Source organism: Oncorhynchus tshawytscha, linkage group LG03, assembly GCF_018296145.1.
Source record: "Oncorhynchus tshawytscha isolate Ot180627B linkage group LG03, Otsh_v2.0, whole genome shotgun sequence".
Classification (NCBI taxonomy): domain Eukaryota; kingdom Metazoa; phylum Chordata; class Actinopteri; order Salmoniformes; family Salmonidae; genus Oncorhynchus; species Oncorhynchus tshawytscha.
In genome coordinates, this window is record NC_056431.1 from 67,504,855 (window position 1) to 67,517,547 (window position 12,693).

At 42.9% G+C, this 12,693-nt stretch overlaps 1 protein-coding gene across 4 annotated transcripts in view; it reads right to left on the bottom strand.

Moving 5' to 3' along the window:
- LOC112224596 (phospholipid-transporting ATPase IH) overlaps positions 1 to 6,860 on the bottom strand; it is an 86,845-nt gene extending 79,985 nt beyond the window's left edge. For 3 of the 4 annotated variants that reach the window (XM_042319862.1, XM_042319864.1, XM_042319863.1), the window contains exon 1: positions 6,308 to 6,860. In XM_042319862.1, coding sequence (XP_042175796.1) covers positions 6,308 to 6,346 — 39 coding nt within the window. In that variant the 5' untranslated portion in view covers positions 6,347 to 6,860. The remainder of the gene's footprint in view (positions 1 to 6,307) is intronic. The other variant, XM_042319865.1, reaches the window with a different exon arrangement.
- Positions 6,861 to 12,693: the final 5,833 nt, after the last annotated feature.

Here is a 12,693-nt window from a genome sequence, read left to right on the forward strand (position 1 = left end):
CACACAAATCATCAAGGAACCCACCAGGTACAACCCTAAATCTGTAAACAAGGGCACCCTCATAGATGTTATCCTGACCAACTGGCCCTCCAAATACACCTCTGCTGTCTTCAACCAGGATCTCAGCGATCACTGCCTCATTGCCTGTATCCGCTACGGGTCCGCAGTCAGACGACCACCCCTCATCACTGTCAAACGCTCCCTAAAACACTTCAGCGAGCAGGCCTTTCTAATTGACCTGGCCCGGGTATCCTGGAAGGATATTGACCTCATCCGTCAGTTGAGGATGCCTGGTCATTCTTTAAAAGTAACTTCCTCACCATCCTAGATAAGCATGCTCCGTTCAAAAAATGCAGAACTAAGAACAGATATAGCCCTTGTTTCACTCCAGACCTGACTGCCCTCGACCAGCACAAAAACATCCTGTGGCGGACTGCAATAGCATTGAATTGTCCCTGCGATATGCAACTGTTCAGGGAAGTCATGAACCAACACACGCAGTCAGTCAGGAAAGCAAAGGCCAGCTTCTTCAAGCAGAAATTTGCATCCTGTAGCTCTAACTCCAAAAAGTTCTGGGACACTGTAAAGTCCATGGAGAACAAGAGCACCTCCTCCCAGCTGCCCACTGCACTGAGGCTAGGTAACATGGTCACCACCGATAAATCCATGATTATCGAAAACTTCAACAAGCATTTCTCAACGGCTGGCCATGCCTTCCTCCTGGCTACTCCAACCTCGGCAAACAGCTCCGCCTCCCCGCAGCTACTCGCCCAAGCCTCCCCAGCTTCTCCTTTACCCAAATCCAGATAGCAGATGTTCTGAGAGAGCTGCAAAACCTGGACCCGTACAAATCAGCTGGGCTTGACAATCTGGACCCTCTATTTCTGAAACTATCAGCCGCCATTGTCGCAACCCCTATCACCAGCCTGTTCAACCTCTCTTTCATATCGTCTGAGATCCCCAAGGATTGGAAAGCTGCCGCAGTCATCCCCCTCTTCAAAGGGGGAGTCACCCTGGACCCAAACTTTTACAGACCTATATCCATCCTGCCCTGCCTATCTAAGGTCTTTGAAAGCCAAGTCAACAAACAGATCACTGACCATCTCGAATCCCACCGTACCTTCTCCGCTGTGCAATCTGGTTTCCGAGCCAGTCACGGGTGCACCTCAGCCACGCTCAAGGTACTAAACAATATCATAACCGCCATCGATAAAAGACAGTACTGTGCAGCCGTCTTCATCGACCTGGCCAAGGCTTTCGACTCTGTCAATCACCATATTCTTATCGGCAGACTCAGTAGCCCCGGTTTATCTAATGTCTGCCTTGCCTGGTTCACCAACTACTTTGCAGACAGAGTTCAGTGTGTCAAATCGGAGGACATGTTGTCCGGTCTTCTGCCATTCTCTATGGGGGTACCACAGGGTTCAATTCTCGGGCCGACTCTTTTCTCTGTATATATCAATGATGTTGCTCTTGCTGCGGGCGATTCCCTGATCCACCTCTATGCAGACGACACCATTCTGTATACTTCTGGCCCTTTTTTGGACACTGTGCTATCTAACCTCCAAACGAGCTTCAATGTCATACAACACTCCTTCCGTGGCCTCCAACTGCTCTTAAACGCTAGTAAAACCAAATGCATGCTTTTCAACCGTTCGCTGCCTGCACCGCACGCCCGACTAGCATCACCACCCTGGATGGTTCCGACCTAGAATATGTGGACATCTATAAGTACCTAGGTGTCTGGCTAGACTGTAAACTCTCCTTCCAGACTCATATCAAACATCTCCAGTCTAAAATAAAATCTAGAGTCGGCTTTCTATTCCGCAACAAAGCCTCCTTCACTCACGCCGCCAAACTTACCCTAGTAAAACTGACTATCCTACCGATCCTCGACTTCGGCGATGTCATCTACAAAATAGCTTCCAATACTCTACTCAGCAAACTGGATGCAGTTTATCACAGTGCCATCCGTTTTGTTACTAAAGCACCTTATACCACCCACCACTGCGACCTGTATGCTCTAGTCGGCTGGCCCTCGCTACATATTCGTTGCCAGACCCACTGGCTCTAGGTCATCTACAAGTCCATGCTAGGTAAAGCTCCGCTTATCTCAGTTCACTGGTCACGATGGCAACACCCACCATAGCACGCGCTCCAGCAGGTGTATCTCACTGATCATCCCTAAAGCCAACACCTCATTTGGTCGCCTTTCCTTCCAGTTCTCTGCTGTCTGTGATTGGAACGAATTGCAAAAATCGCTGAAGTTGGAGACTTTTATCTCCCTCACTAACTTCAAACATCTGCTATCTGAACAGCTAACCGATCGCTGCAGCTGTACATAGTCCATCGGTAAATAGCCCACCCAATTTACCTACCTCATCCCCATACTGTTTATATTTATTTACTTTTATGCTCTTTTGCACACCAGTATCTCTACCTGCACAAGACCATCTGATCATTTATCACTCCAGTGTTAATCTGCAAAATTGCATTTATTTGCCTACCTCCTCATGCCTTTTGCACACAATGTATATAGACTCTTTTTTTTCTTTCTACTGTGTTATTGACGTGTTTATTGTTTACTCCATGTGTAACTCTGTGTTGCTGTCTGTTCACACTGCTATGCTTTATCTTGGCCAGGTTGCAGTTGTAAATGAGAACTTGTTCTCAACTAGCCTACCTGGTTAAATAAAGGTGATATTTTATTAGCCCTCTCTATAGGACCACAGCTAGTCCAAGCGCTTTTCCCTATAGTGTCCCACATACTGCTTGACTGTCTGATTACTATTTGAACCTTTCAACTCTGTTCACTACCTTTTTTAATGACAGTGCACTACGTAGGGAATAGGTTAGAATTTAAGTCAGAAGCATGCTTTCTATTTCTGTTCCTCTTTATCTTCCAGCTGCTTCCTGTCTGTGCAGATAGACAGCTGTGTTAATGGCAGTGACATTAGCGTGCTGACCAGTAATAATGTAACTGATGCTCATCAACACAACCATTTCCTGCTCTGCTTCCTCTCCGTTTCTCCTCTCAAATCAATTCAAAGAGCTTTATTGGCATGGGAAACATAAGTTTACATTACCAAAGCAAGTGAAAAAGATAATAAACAAATGTGAAATAAACAATAAAAAATTTACAGTAAACATTGCACTCACAAGTTTCAAAGGAATGGACACATTTCAAATGTCATTATGGCTCTGTACAGTGTGATAATGATTTGTAAATAGTTAGAGTACAGAAGGGAAAATAAATAAACATAAATATGTGACCCGTTTCAGGAAACTAGGCGTATGTCACTGGTCACTCCTTCACAGGAGAGCCATTTGAACGTAAACTTTTTAAATTCAAAATGCGTGTTTTGGCAGAAATACCTTCTGGAACATGTAAACTTTAGTGTGCCTTAACAAACTTGTATGCCATCTGTAAATACGAATAAATTGTTAAATTACGAGCCAAGTAGGTTTAGCCACAGAAAAAGCCAGCAACCTTCCCGCTAGCCATGATTGGCTGAGATAATGAGTGGGCTGGACATGCCGAGAGATGAGTTTGGATTGGCCTGCCATATAGCACGCTTCTGTCTATTTGACCTGGTCAGTATGTCTAGGTAATCCTGTCTAACACGCTTTAAAACAATGTATTGTGTATTAAAATTGCATAAGTGTTGCAATTGTCTACACCCAGAGTTTTGAAATCAGTGGAATTCGAGTATGATAGCTAAGGAGATGGAAAAAACACCTGTCTCTGGATTACATCTTCAAACTAAGGGCAACCATGGCATCCGACAGGAGACGCATCCATCCATGAATTATGTATACGGGTAAGATAGCTACATTTTCAGATATTACACATTTCTAATTTAAACAGAAAGAGACATTTGCTTGGCTAGCTATAGCCCAATGTTAGCTAGCTAGCATTGAACCTGGTTGGTTAGCTACCTGCAGATTCATGAAGGGTGGTAACATCATGAGTTGGGATTATGGTTCACTGTTTACCTAGCTAGCTAGCTACATGACTTAACAAAAGACTCCACTATGCAAGTAACCATTTCGGGTGCACTCGTAAATTCAGTCTGGCCATCTACTCAGATTTCAGAGCACTCACGTCTGAGTGTGCCAGAGCTCTGAATAACTGCTGAATTTACGAACGCCCAACAAATGTTGAATATGGCCGGTGTCAGTAAACGTCGGCAAAATAGTGTAATTAAATCGTTGCCAGCAACATAGTTACAGTCACCAACGCTCTGGATAAAATGGTTAGAGTGGGGTGTTCTCTCATTATGTGTCTGAAAGTAGCTAACAAGCTAGCCAACGTTAGCCAGTTAGTTTGAGTGCTTGACTGCCGTTGTGAGGTCAGAACGTTCAGAACAACCCTACTCATTGGCCAGAGAGTCCGGTATGCGCTCTGAACAGTCCGAGAGCGACACGTTTTGAATTTACGAACGGACAATCTGACAGCACAGTTGCAGTCAACAAAGCTCTGGATAACATAACAGCCTAACCAGTTCTGCTAGTGGGAGTAATGTTCAGTGAGCTGTTCTGTCATTTGTGTCTGGAAGTAGCTAGCAAGTTAGCAGTCAAGCACACAAGCTGTTGTTAGGACAGAACTCTCCGATCAACCCTTAAGAAGATGGGTGGGGCTAAGGCTTAATTAAGAGGGTGTGTACGATGCTGAATGGTTGTAGACAAAGAAGGGCTCTCCAATAGTAGTACCAAAATATTCTATGGCCATTTTCTCAAAAGTGAGTTTACAAGTTTATTAACTTTAAAAGCAAAATTACTTTCCCATTGTTCCTCAACTGTAGTGTATGATACACGCTTTTGTAGCCCTGAGTCTCTACTTTTATCCAATGTAAAAAACACCATTTCAAATGTTGCTACATAAGACCGAATTGAGCCGGTCGGTCACATATGGGTTGTATTAACAATGGTGTTTGTTCTTCATTGGTTGACCTTTTCTTGTGGCAACAGGTCACAAATATTGCTGATGTGATGGCACACTGTGGTATTTCACCCAGTAGATATGGGAGTTTATCAAAATTGGATTTGTTTTAGAATTCTTTGTGGGTCTGTGTAATCTGAGGGAAATATGTCTCTCTAATGTGGTCATACATTTGGCAGGAGGTTAGGAAGTGCAGCTCAATTTCCACCTCATTTTGTGGGCAGTGAGCACATAGCCTGTCTTCTCTTGAGAGCCAGGTCTGCCTACGGTGGGCTTTCTCAATAGCAAGGCTACGCTCACTGAGTCTGTACATAGCTTTCGTTCATTTTGGGTTCACATAATTCAGGTTTTCTGCCACTGTGTACTCTCTGTTAAGGGCCAAAAAGCATTCCAGTTTGCTCTGTTTTTCGTTTTTTTAAATGTATGTGTCAAGTAATCTCTCTCTCTAGAAAGGCAGTTAACCCATTGTTCCCCGGGCACCGATGACGTGAATGTCGATTAAGGCAGCCCCCCGCACCTCTCTGATTAAATGCTGAAGACGCATTTCAGTTGAATGCATTCAGTTGGCCTCTTTCTCTTTCGGTATCTATCTTTTTCTCTCACCCTTTTAGTTGGTCTCTTTGGTAACGCTTACTAATAAATGTCAATCATAAGCCATTAGAAATACTTTTACACTCTTTACCATGTCTCACTGTGTGTGTGTGTGTGTGTGTGTGTGTGTGTGTGTGTGTGTGTGTGTGTGTGTGTGTGTGTGTGTGTGTGTGTGTGTGTGTGTGTGTGTGTGTGTGTGTGTGTGTGTGTGTGTGTGTGTGTGTGTGTGGTAAGAGTGAGAGAGAAATGACTTGCAGCGTTTCTGTCTTGTCCTGCACCAACACACCTGATTGAAGATAAAGTGCAGTTTGATTAGACAGCTAGATCAGGTGTGTTGTTGCTGGCCTCTGGGAATGAACGAACAAGAACCTATAAAGCTTGTTCTTCAAAAGCACAATAAATGGACCAGCCAAGTTGATCTGTATTCCTATTCCACACACTCTTCCAATGCATCCGTCTGGACCTTTCTGGCACATTCGACATTCAGCTCGAAAACGGCTACCGGATGACATGTTATGGTTACCGGAGCCTGGCGAGAGCTCGTAAATGGACTGCCGTTTAGCTGTGACAAACCTTTGATCACATGTTTGTCATCAAACATGAACAAACCCCCGACTCAAACAACTGGAAAAAATAACCTACAAAACCCACGTCCCTGTTTCAACAAGTAAACATTGTTACATTGTAACAAATGTGTAACAGAATGCCAGTTGCAGATGATGTTACTGGAATGCAACGCAAACATACTGGCGCTATTATCGATCCGCTACTTACGTATCTACTGATGAGATTCCGTAGTACGCTAAAATCCATCCTTTTGACAGCTCCCCACCAGCTATTCTTTACTGTCCACTTTCCTTCCAGTTTCCTTGGATATTTACCGACGCTACCTAATGTTCATCTCTCTTCCAGTATACATCGTTCACAAGCACTGTCTCTCCATCTATATGAGCGTAAGAAAGCAGTAGTCTTTCAGTCGGCTGTTCTGATTTCCATGTCATCCTTTCATGTTTGCGCTTTGGACAGCCATGCAGCTGTTAAATGTGACTGTACTGCTATCCTTGATTCATAGTTTCCAGAATGTCCCTTTTCACAACGAATAAACGTTTGCAAAACGGATCATTGCAAGGACATTTGAACAGCTTATTTTCACCTCTTCCATTGGTTGTTTTTTCCAAGAGTGCGTTTATCTTCTTGTCCTTCTAGAAATCTCCTTTCACATCAGTCTTTCCCCCCAGTCCCCGCTGCCTTTTCGATCTGTTATGGTTCTTCCATCTGGAGGGAGAAAATGCGAAAGGTGCATTGCTCCCAACGTCAGAATGCTATGCAGCGCCTGCGTATTGAAATTGTTCTCGCCATGCACAGCCTGGTAACATAGGCTAGACGTAACATAGTAAATGTATCCTAGCTTCTCAAATGAGTATGATATGTTACGTTTGGTGTTTGTAACCTTCAAGCAAAAACGAAAGGAAGGTGGATGTTTGGGGGGGTTCATCATTGACAACTTTACATAATTAGCAACTTTGCTACTACTTATTACTTTTTAATAAGTAGTAGCAGAATTTGTTTTTAACTAACGTGTCTAGTCAAATTAAGATTAAATTAAATAAAAACATAAAAAAGTTTATGAAATAAATGAAATACTGTAAGCTTGTTCACTCAGGTTCCCTATATATAATATTAGGTTTCGGATGAAGATCTGATCAAATTCAGTATCAAAAATATGCAAAAGTAGAGAAAATTAGAAAGGGGGCAAACACCTTCTCATGGTATATATAGTTTTACATTTAAAGGTTTAACGTCGCCTGCACAAGTACAGTGTAATGACTTTTTTGAAACTCAAAACTCAACAATGCAATAATCAATAACAATGTGATACTAGAAAAAAAACACTAGAAATAAAAATAATGTGAAGAACACAATAAGTAAGTAAGTAAGTACTACTACAGTTGAAATCGGAAGTTTACATACACCTTAGCAAAATACATTTTTTCACAATTCCTGACATTTAACCAGAGTAAAAATTCCCTGTCTTAGGTCAGTTAGGATCACCACTTTATTTTAAGAATGTGAAATGTCAGAATAATAGTAGAGATAATGATTTATTTCAGCTTTCATTTCTTTCATCACATTCCCAGTGGGTCAGAAGTTTACGTTCACTCAATTAGTATTTGGTAGCATTGCCTTTAAATTGTTTAACTTGGGACAAACGTTTCGGTTAGCCTTCCACAAGCTTCCCACAATAAGTTGGGTGAATTTCGGGCCATTCGTCCTGACAGAGCTGGTGTAACTGAGACAGGTTTGTAGCCTCCTTGCTCGCACATGCTTTTTCAGTTCTGCCCACAGATTTTCCATAGGATTGAGGTCAGGGCTTTGTGATGGCCACTCCAATACCTTGACTTTGTTGTCCTTAAGCCATTTTGCCACAACTTTGGAAGTATGTTTGGGTCATTGTCCATTTGGAAGACCCATTTGCGACCAAGCATTAACTTCCTGACTGATGTCTTGAGATGTTTCTTCAATATATCCACATAATGTTCTTACCTCATGATGCCATCTATTTTGTGAAGTGCACAAGACCCTCCCTGCAGCAAATAACGCCCACAAAATGATGTTGCCACCCTAGTGCTTCATAGTTGGGATGGTGTTCTTTCGGCTTGCAAGCATCCCCCTTTTTCCTCCAAACATAACGATGGTCATTATTGCCAAACAGTTGGCAATTTTTGTTTCATCAGACCAGAGGACATTTCTCCAAAAAGTTAGATCTGTCCCCATGTGCAGTTGCAAACCGGCATTTTATGGCGGTTTTGGAGCAGTGGCTTCTTCCTTGCTGAGCGGCCTTTCAGGTTATGTCAATATAGGACTCGTTTTACTGTGGATATAGATACTTTTGTACCTGTTTCCTCCAGCATCTTCACAAGGTCCTTTGCTGTTGTTCTGGGATTGATTTGCACTTTTCGCACCAAAGTACGTTCATCTCTAGGAGACAGAATGCGTCTCCTTCCTGAGCAGTATGACGGCTGTGTGGTCCCATGGTGTTTATACTTGCGTAGTATTGTTTGTACAGATGAATGTGGTACCTTCAGGCATTTGGAAATTGCTCCCAAGGATGAACCAGTCTTGTGGAGGTCTACATTTTTTTTCTGAGGACTTGGCTGATTTCTTTTGATTTTCCCATGATGTCAAGCAAAGAGGCACTGAGTTTGAAGGTAGGAATTGAAATACATCCACAGGTACACCTTCAATTGACTCAAATAGTGTCAATTAGCCTATCAATATTGTGTAATATTGACTAAGGTGTATGTAAACTTCCGACTCAGCCTGAGTCCTGACATAACATTTTGACTTCGAGGATTGCTCAGAGGGTTAACAAGAGCTCTTCCATTAGACCCACGACTATGTATTTGTTGAGCTGAGCATATAGACAGTTTAAAAAGCCTCTTCTCCCATCAGAGAAAGGTTCACTGGCAGCAGAATACCAGGGTGTGTCTGACTGTCTGCCCAGACATTTCATTTGTGGAGTTATGTCTTTCAATTAGCATCAACGCTATTAATAATGCATAAGGGATCTAGCACTTACAGCGGTAATGTGCTGTGCTGGCTGTCGCTGTTTACATCTCCCTCATCCCCTGGGTTATAAATGTTTAATGATGAATAGACTATTACCTTTTCGTAGCCATACATCACATAGGTGTGTTGTGGTTTTGAAATGTATTGTAGGCATTGTTTTGTGTTGCTTGTAAAACTGAGGACAGTTCATTCATTCGTTAATTAATTAATTTATCCGTCTATCCATCCATCCATCCATTATCCATCCTCCATCCATCATCCATTCATATGAAGTGCTATTGTAAGTGCCGATCATTCTATGAGTTAAGCTATCTTAATCCCTTTAATAATGTAATCTTCCAGCCTCATAGCCCCAATATTAACTAAAGCTAAAACCACTTCAGATAGGATGCTATCTGTGTTCTAGGATTGGACTGCAAGGTGGCCAAATAAAATGGAATTATTGGGCCTTGTGTGGTCCAATGAGCAGCAAGGAGTGGTGTTTGTTCTGTTGGTTGTTGCCGTGGTTATCTCATAGATGACTGCACATGGTGGCTCCAGCTGACTGTGGGAAATGGGTCGGCGCTAATGCTCCTTCGCCCGCTAGCTGTCTAATTGTGGGGGCACCGCCGTAGCGCACAAGAGACTAGCAGGAAATAGGCCACAGGGTAACCAACATCACAAGAAGTAGTTAGAGGTGGGTCATTCAGGGTGGGTTACTCTGACCTGCTTCACTCTTTCATTTCAGATTGTGTCTGGAGATGTTGCTGTTTACCTACCCGTGACTGAATCTATCTGAGAGAGGTCACATGGAGGCAACTTTAGAGCTAGAAGTTGTCTTTATCACAGATCTAGCATCAGATTACCCTACCCTGACCTTAATCTAGGGAAACTGAAAAAAATCTGACTGTGTCAGTGTTTCACTTCCTTAGACCATTAGGCCAACCATACATTGTTTAGGTTTCCAGTGTAATCAGAGAGTAGTGACAGGAGCAGGTCTACTTCCACCGCCCCAGATAGCATTACCATATCTGAATGAGGATGACTACATATGTAGGATCTTCATTTGAGACCGTTTGCTACAGCAGGAAAATAGTCATGCTTCAACAGGACATTTTTATTCTTATATTTCTTTTGTAGGGGTTGATACTTTTTGGGGGAAATTATAAACTTTAGAAGCCTTTTTAAATCTTGAATACACTACATGTTTGCACTTCCTGCTATGCAGGAAAATTCTCAGCAACAAAAGTGATCAAATTAAGATCCTACACCTGTAATAGAAACTGTGGACAATGGCCTTGGTAAAAACCTTGACATCAGAGGGTGTAAGAAGGGACGTGTGTTACAAGACTGTTAGGCCAGAAGGGAGTCCAGGGTAACACAAAGTTCAGGCAATGACTTTCTGTGTTTGTCCAAGTCAGAGAGGAAGAGGCGAAGTGAGAGGTTCCGCCGAAATCTGTAAAAAATAAACCCGATGCGACTCCCACTGTTAGGGTGGAAACATGAGCATCTCGTCATTATATACAGATCTCTGTCCAAGTTCACTTCACATTAGGAAACTTTCAGGATGAAATATTAGTATGTGCTGCCATCTAGTGGTATGTTGTTGAACATGCACACTTCAAATTTTCTAATCCACTGCATGTTGTGAATCCACAAGGGTTGAATTGAAAGTCAGTGACCCTTCATCAGAACGCATGTTAACGTTTATTGTTGTGAATTTTGCTTTGGAGGCAGAACTGATTATTTCCTCTTGTTGCAACCAGTTCTCACAGTCTCACGTCAGAATTAGACGTTCACACGTTTCTCAAAATTTCAAAGTTGTTCCAAACGCCAAATTTGGAAGGATTTAGGCATTAACTGAATTTCTAAGGATAATGTTAAGTTTAGAAGTTTAGTTCTGAGTGAGTGAGTGAGTGAGTGAGTGAGTGAGTGAGTGAGTGAGTGAGTGAGTGAGTGAGTGAGTGAGTGAGTGAGCGTGTGTGTGTCACTATGGGTACGAACATTGATGAGATTTTGATTGAGCGAGTGACTTTGTGACTGTTGGTTTTAGGTATGTTTGAGAAACCTAGTGAGGCTGAGGGACTTTGTGACTGTTGGTTTTAGGTATGTTTGAAAAACCTAGTGAGGCTGTGAGGGACTTTGTGTGTAAGTGAACATGGAATGACCATGTAGCATGGGTAATGATAATAGGTGTGTGTCTGTGACGTTGGCAGTGGTGCTGGGCACCCCGTCCCGCTCCTCTCCAAGCCCAGATTGGGTGCCAGGAGAGGGACTTAAGGCTGCGTCTGAAGACGGGAGCTGTGGAGATCCCAGGGAGAGAATGCCTGGCACCGCTAAATAGGATTTGGGATGGAGCTGAGCGATGAAGCGAGAGGGAGAGGGGACTCTGCCAAGTACTCTCTACGGCTTTGGTGCCCCAATCACCCCTCCAACACACACATGAACACATACACACACACACACACACGCACACACACACTCACCCACACACACGTGTGGTAGCAAAATGAGAATGACACTGTGACATAGGCAGACAGAGTGACTGAACACGTGTTCATCACAGAAATCAGCTTATACAACATGCTAATCCTGCCATGTCTACACCAGGTGGTGTGTGTGTGTGTGTGTGTGTGTGTGTGTGTGTGTGTGTGTGTGTGTGTGTGTGTGTGTGTGTGTCAGCATCGCATTCGGCTAGTTAACTAGACAGTTTCAAACATAAAGATATGAGCCAATGGCTAAGACAGAGAGCAAGAGAGAGAGAAAGAGAGAGAACATGAGAAAGAGAGAGAAAGAAAGAGAGAGAACATGAGAAAGAGAGAGAGAAAGAGAGAGAACATGAGAAAGAGAGAAAGAAAGAGAGAGAAAGAGAGAAAATGAGAGAGAAAGAGAGTGAGAGAGAGAGAGAGAAAGAGAGAGAGAGAGAGAGAGAGAGAGAGAAAGAGATTGCCAGGGTTGCAATCTGAGCCCTGCACTCTTCAATATTTAGATCAATGAATTGGCCACTATTCTAGAAAAATCATCAGCCCCTGGTGTTAGTCTCCACAATTCAGAGGTTAAATGGCTGCTCTTCGCAGATGACCTGTCCCTGCTGTCACTCACAGTACATGGCCTACAGCAGAGCCTGGACCTACTTGAGCAGTACTGCCAGACCTGGGCCCTGGCAGTAAACCCCAAAAACACTAAAATAATGATTTTCCAGAGATGATCCAGATCTCAGGGAATTAGAACAAAGTTCTCATTTGGTTCCACATATATAGAGTACTGCATGCACTACAATTACTTAGGTTTAAAAATAAGCTCAACTGGACACCTTAATGAGGAAGTGAATGAACTGAGAGAGAAACCCTGCATGCAAAGTTCTGTAAGATTCACCTACATGTCCAGAGGAAAACTACAAACACGCAGAAATAATTAAGCCAACATCCACTAATAATAAAAACGTATAAAAGAGCAATTACGTTTTGGAAACATCTAAAATACAGTGACCCCCTCTCATGTCATTACCAAGCCCTGTAATAACAAGAGCTGAGCAAAGAAAAGAGTCACCTCATCCAGCTGATCCTGGGGCTGAGTTCACAAATCTGTTCTACTAACACACTGAAGGCTCA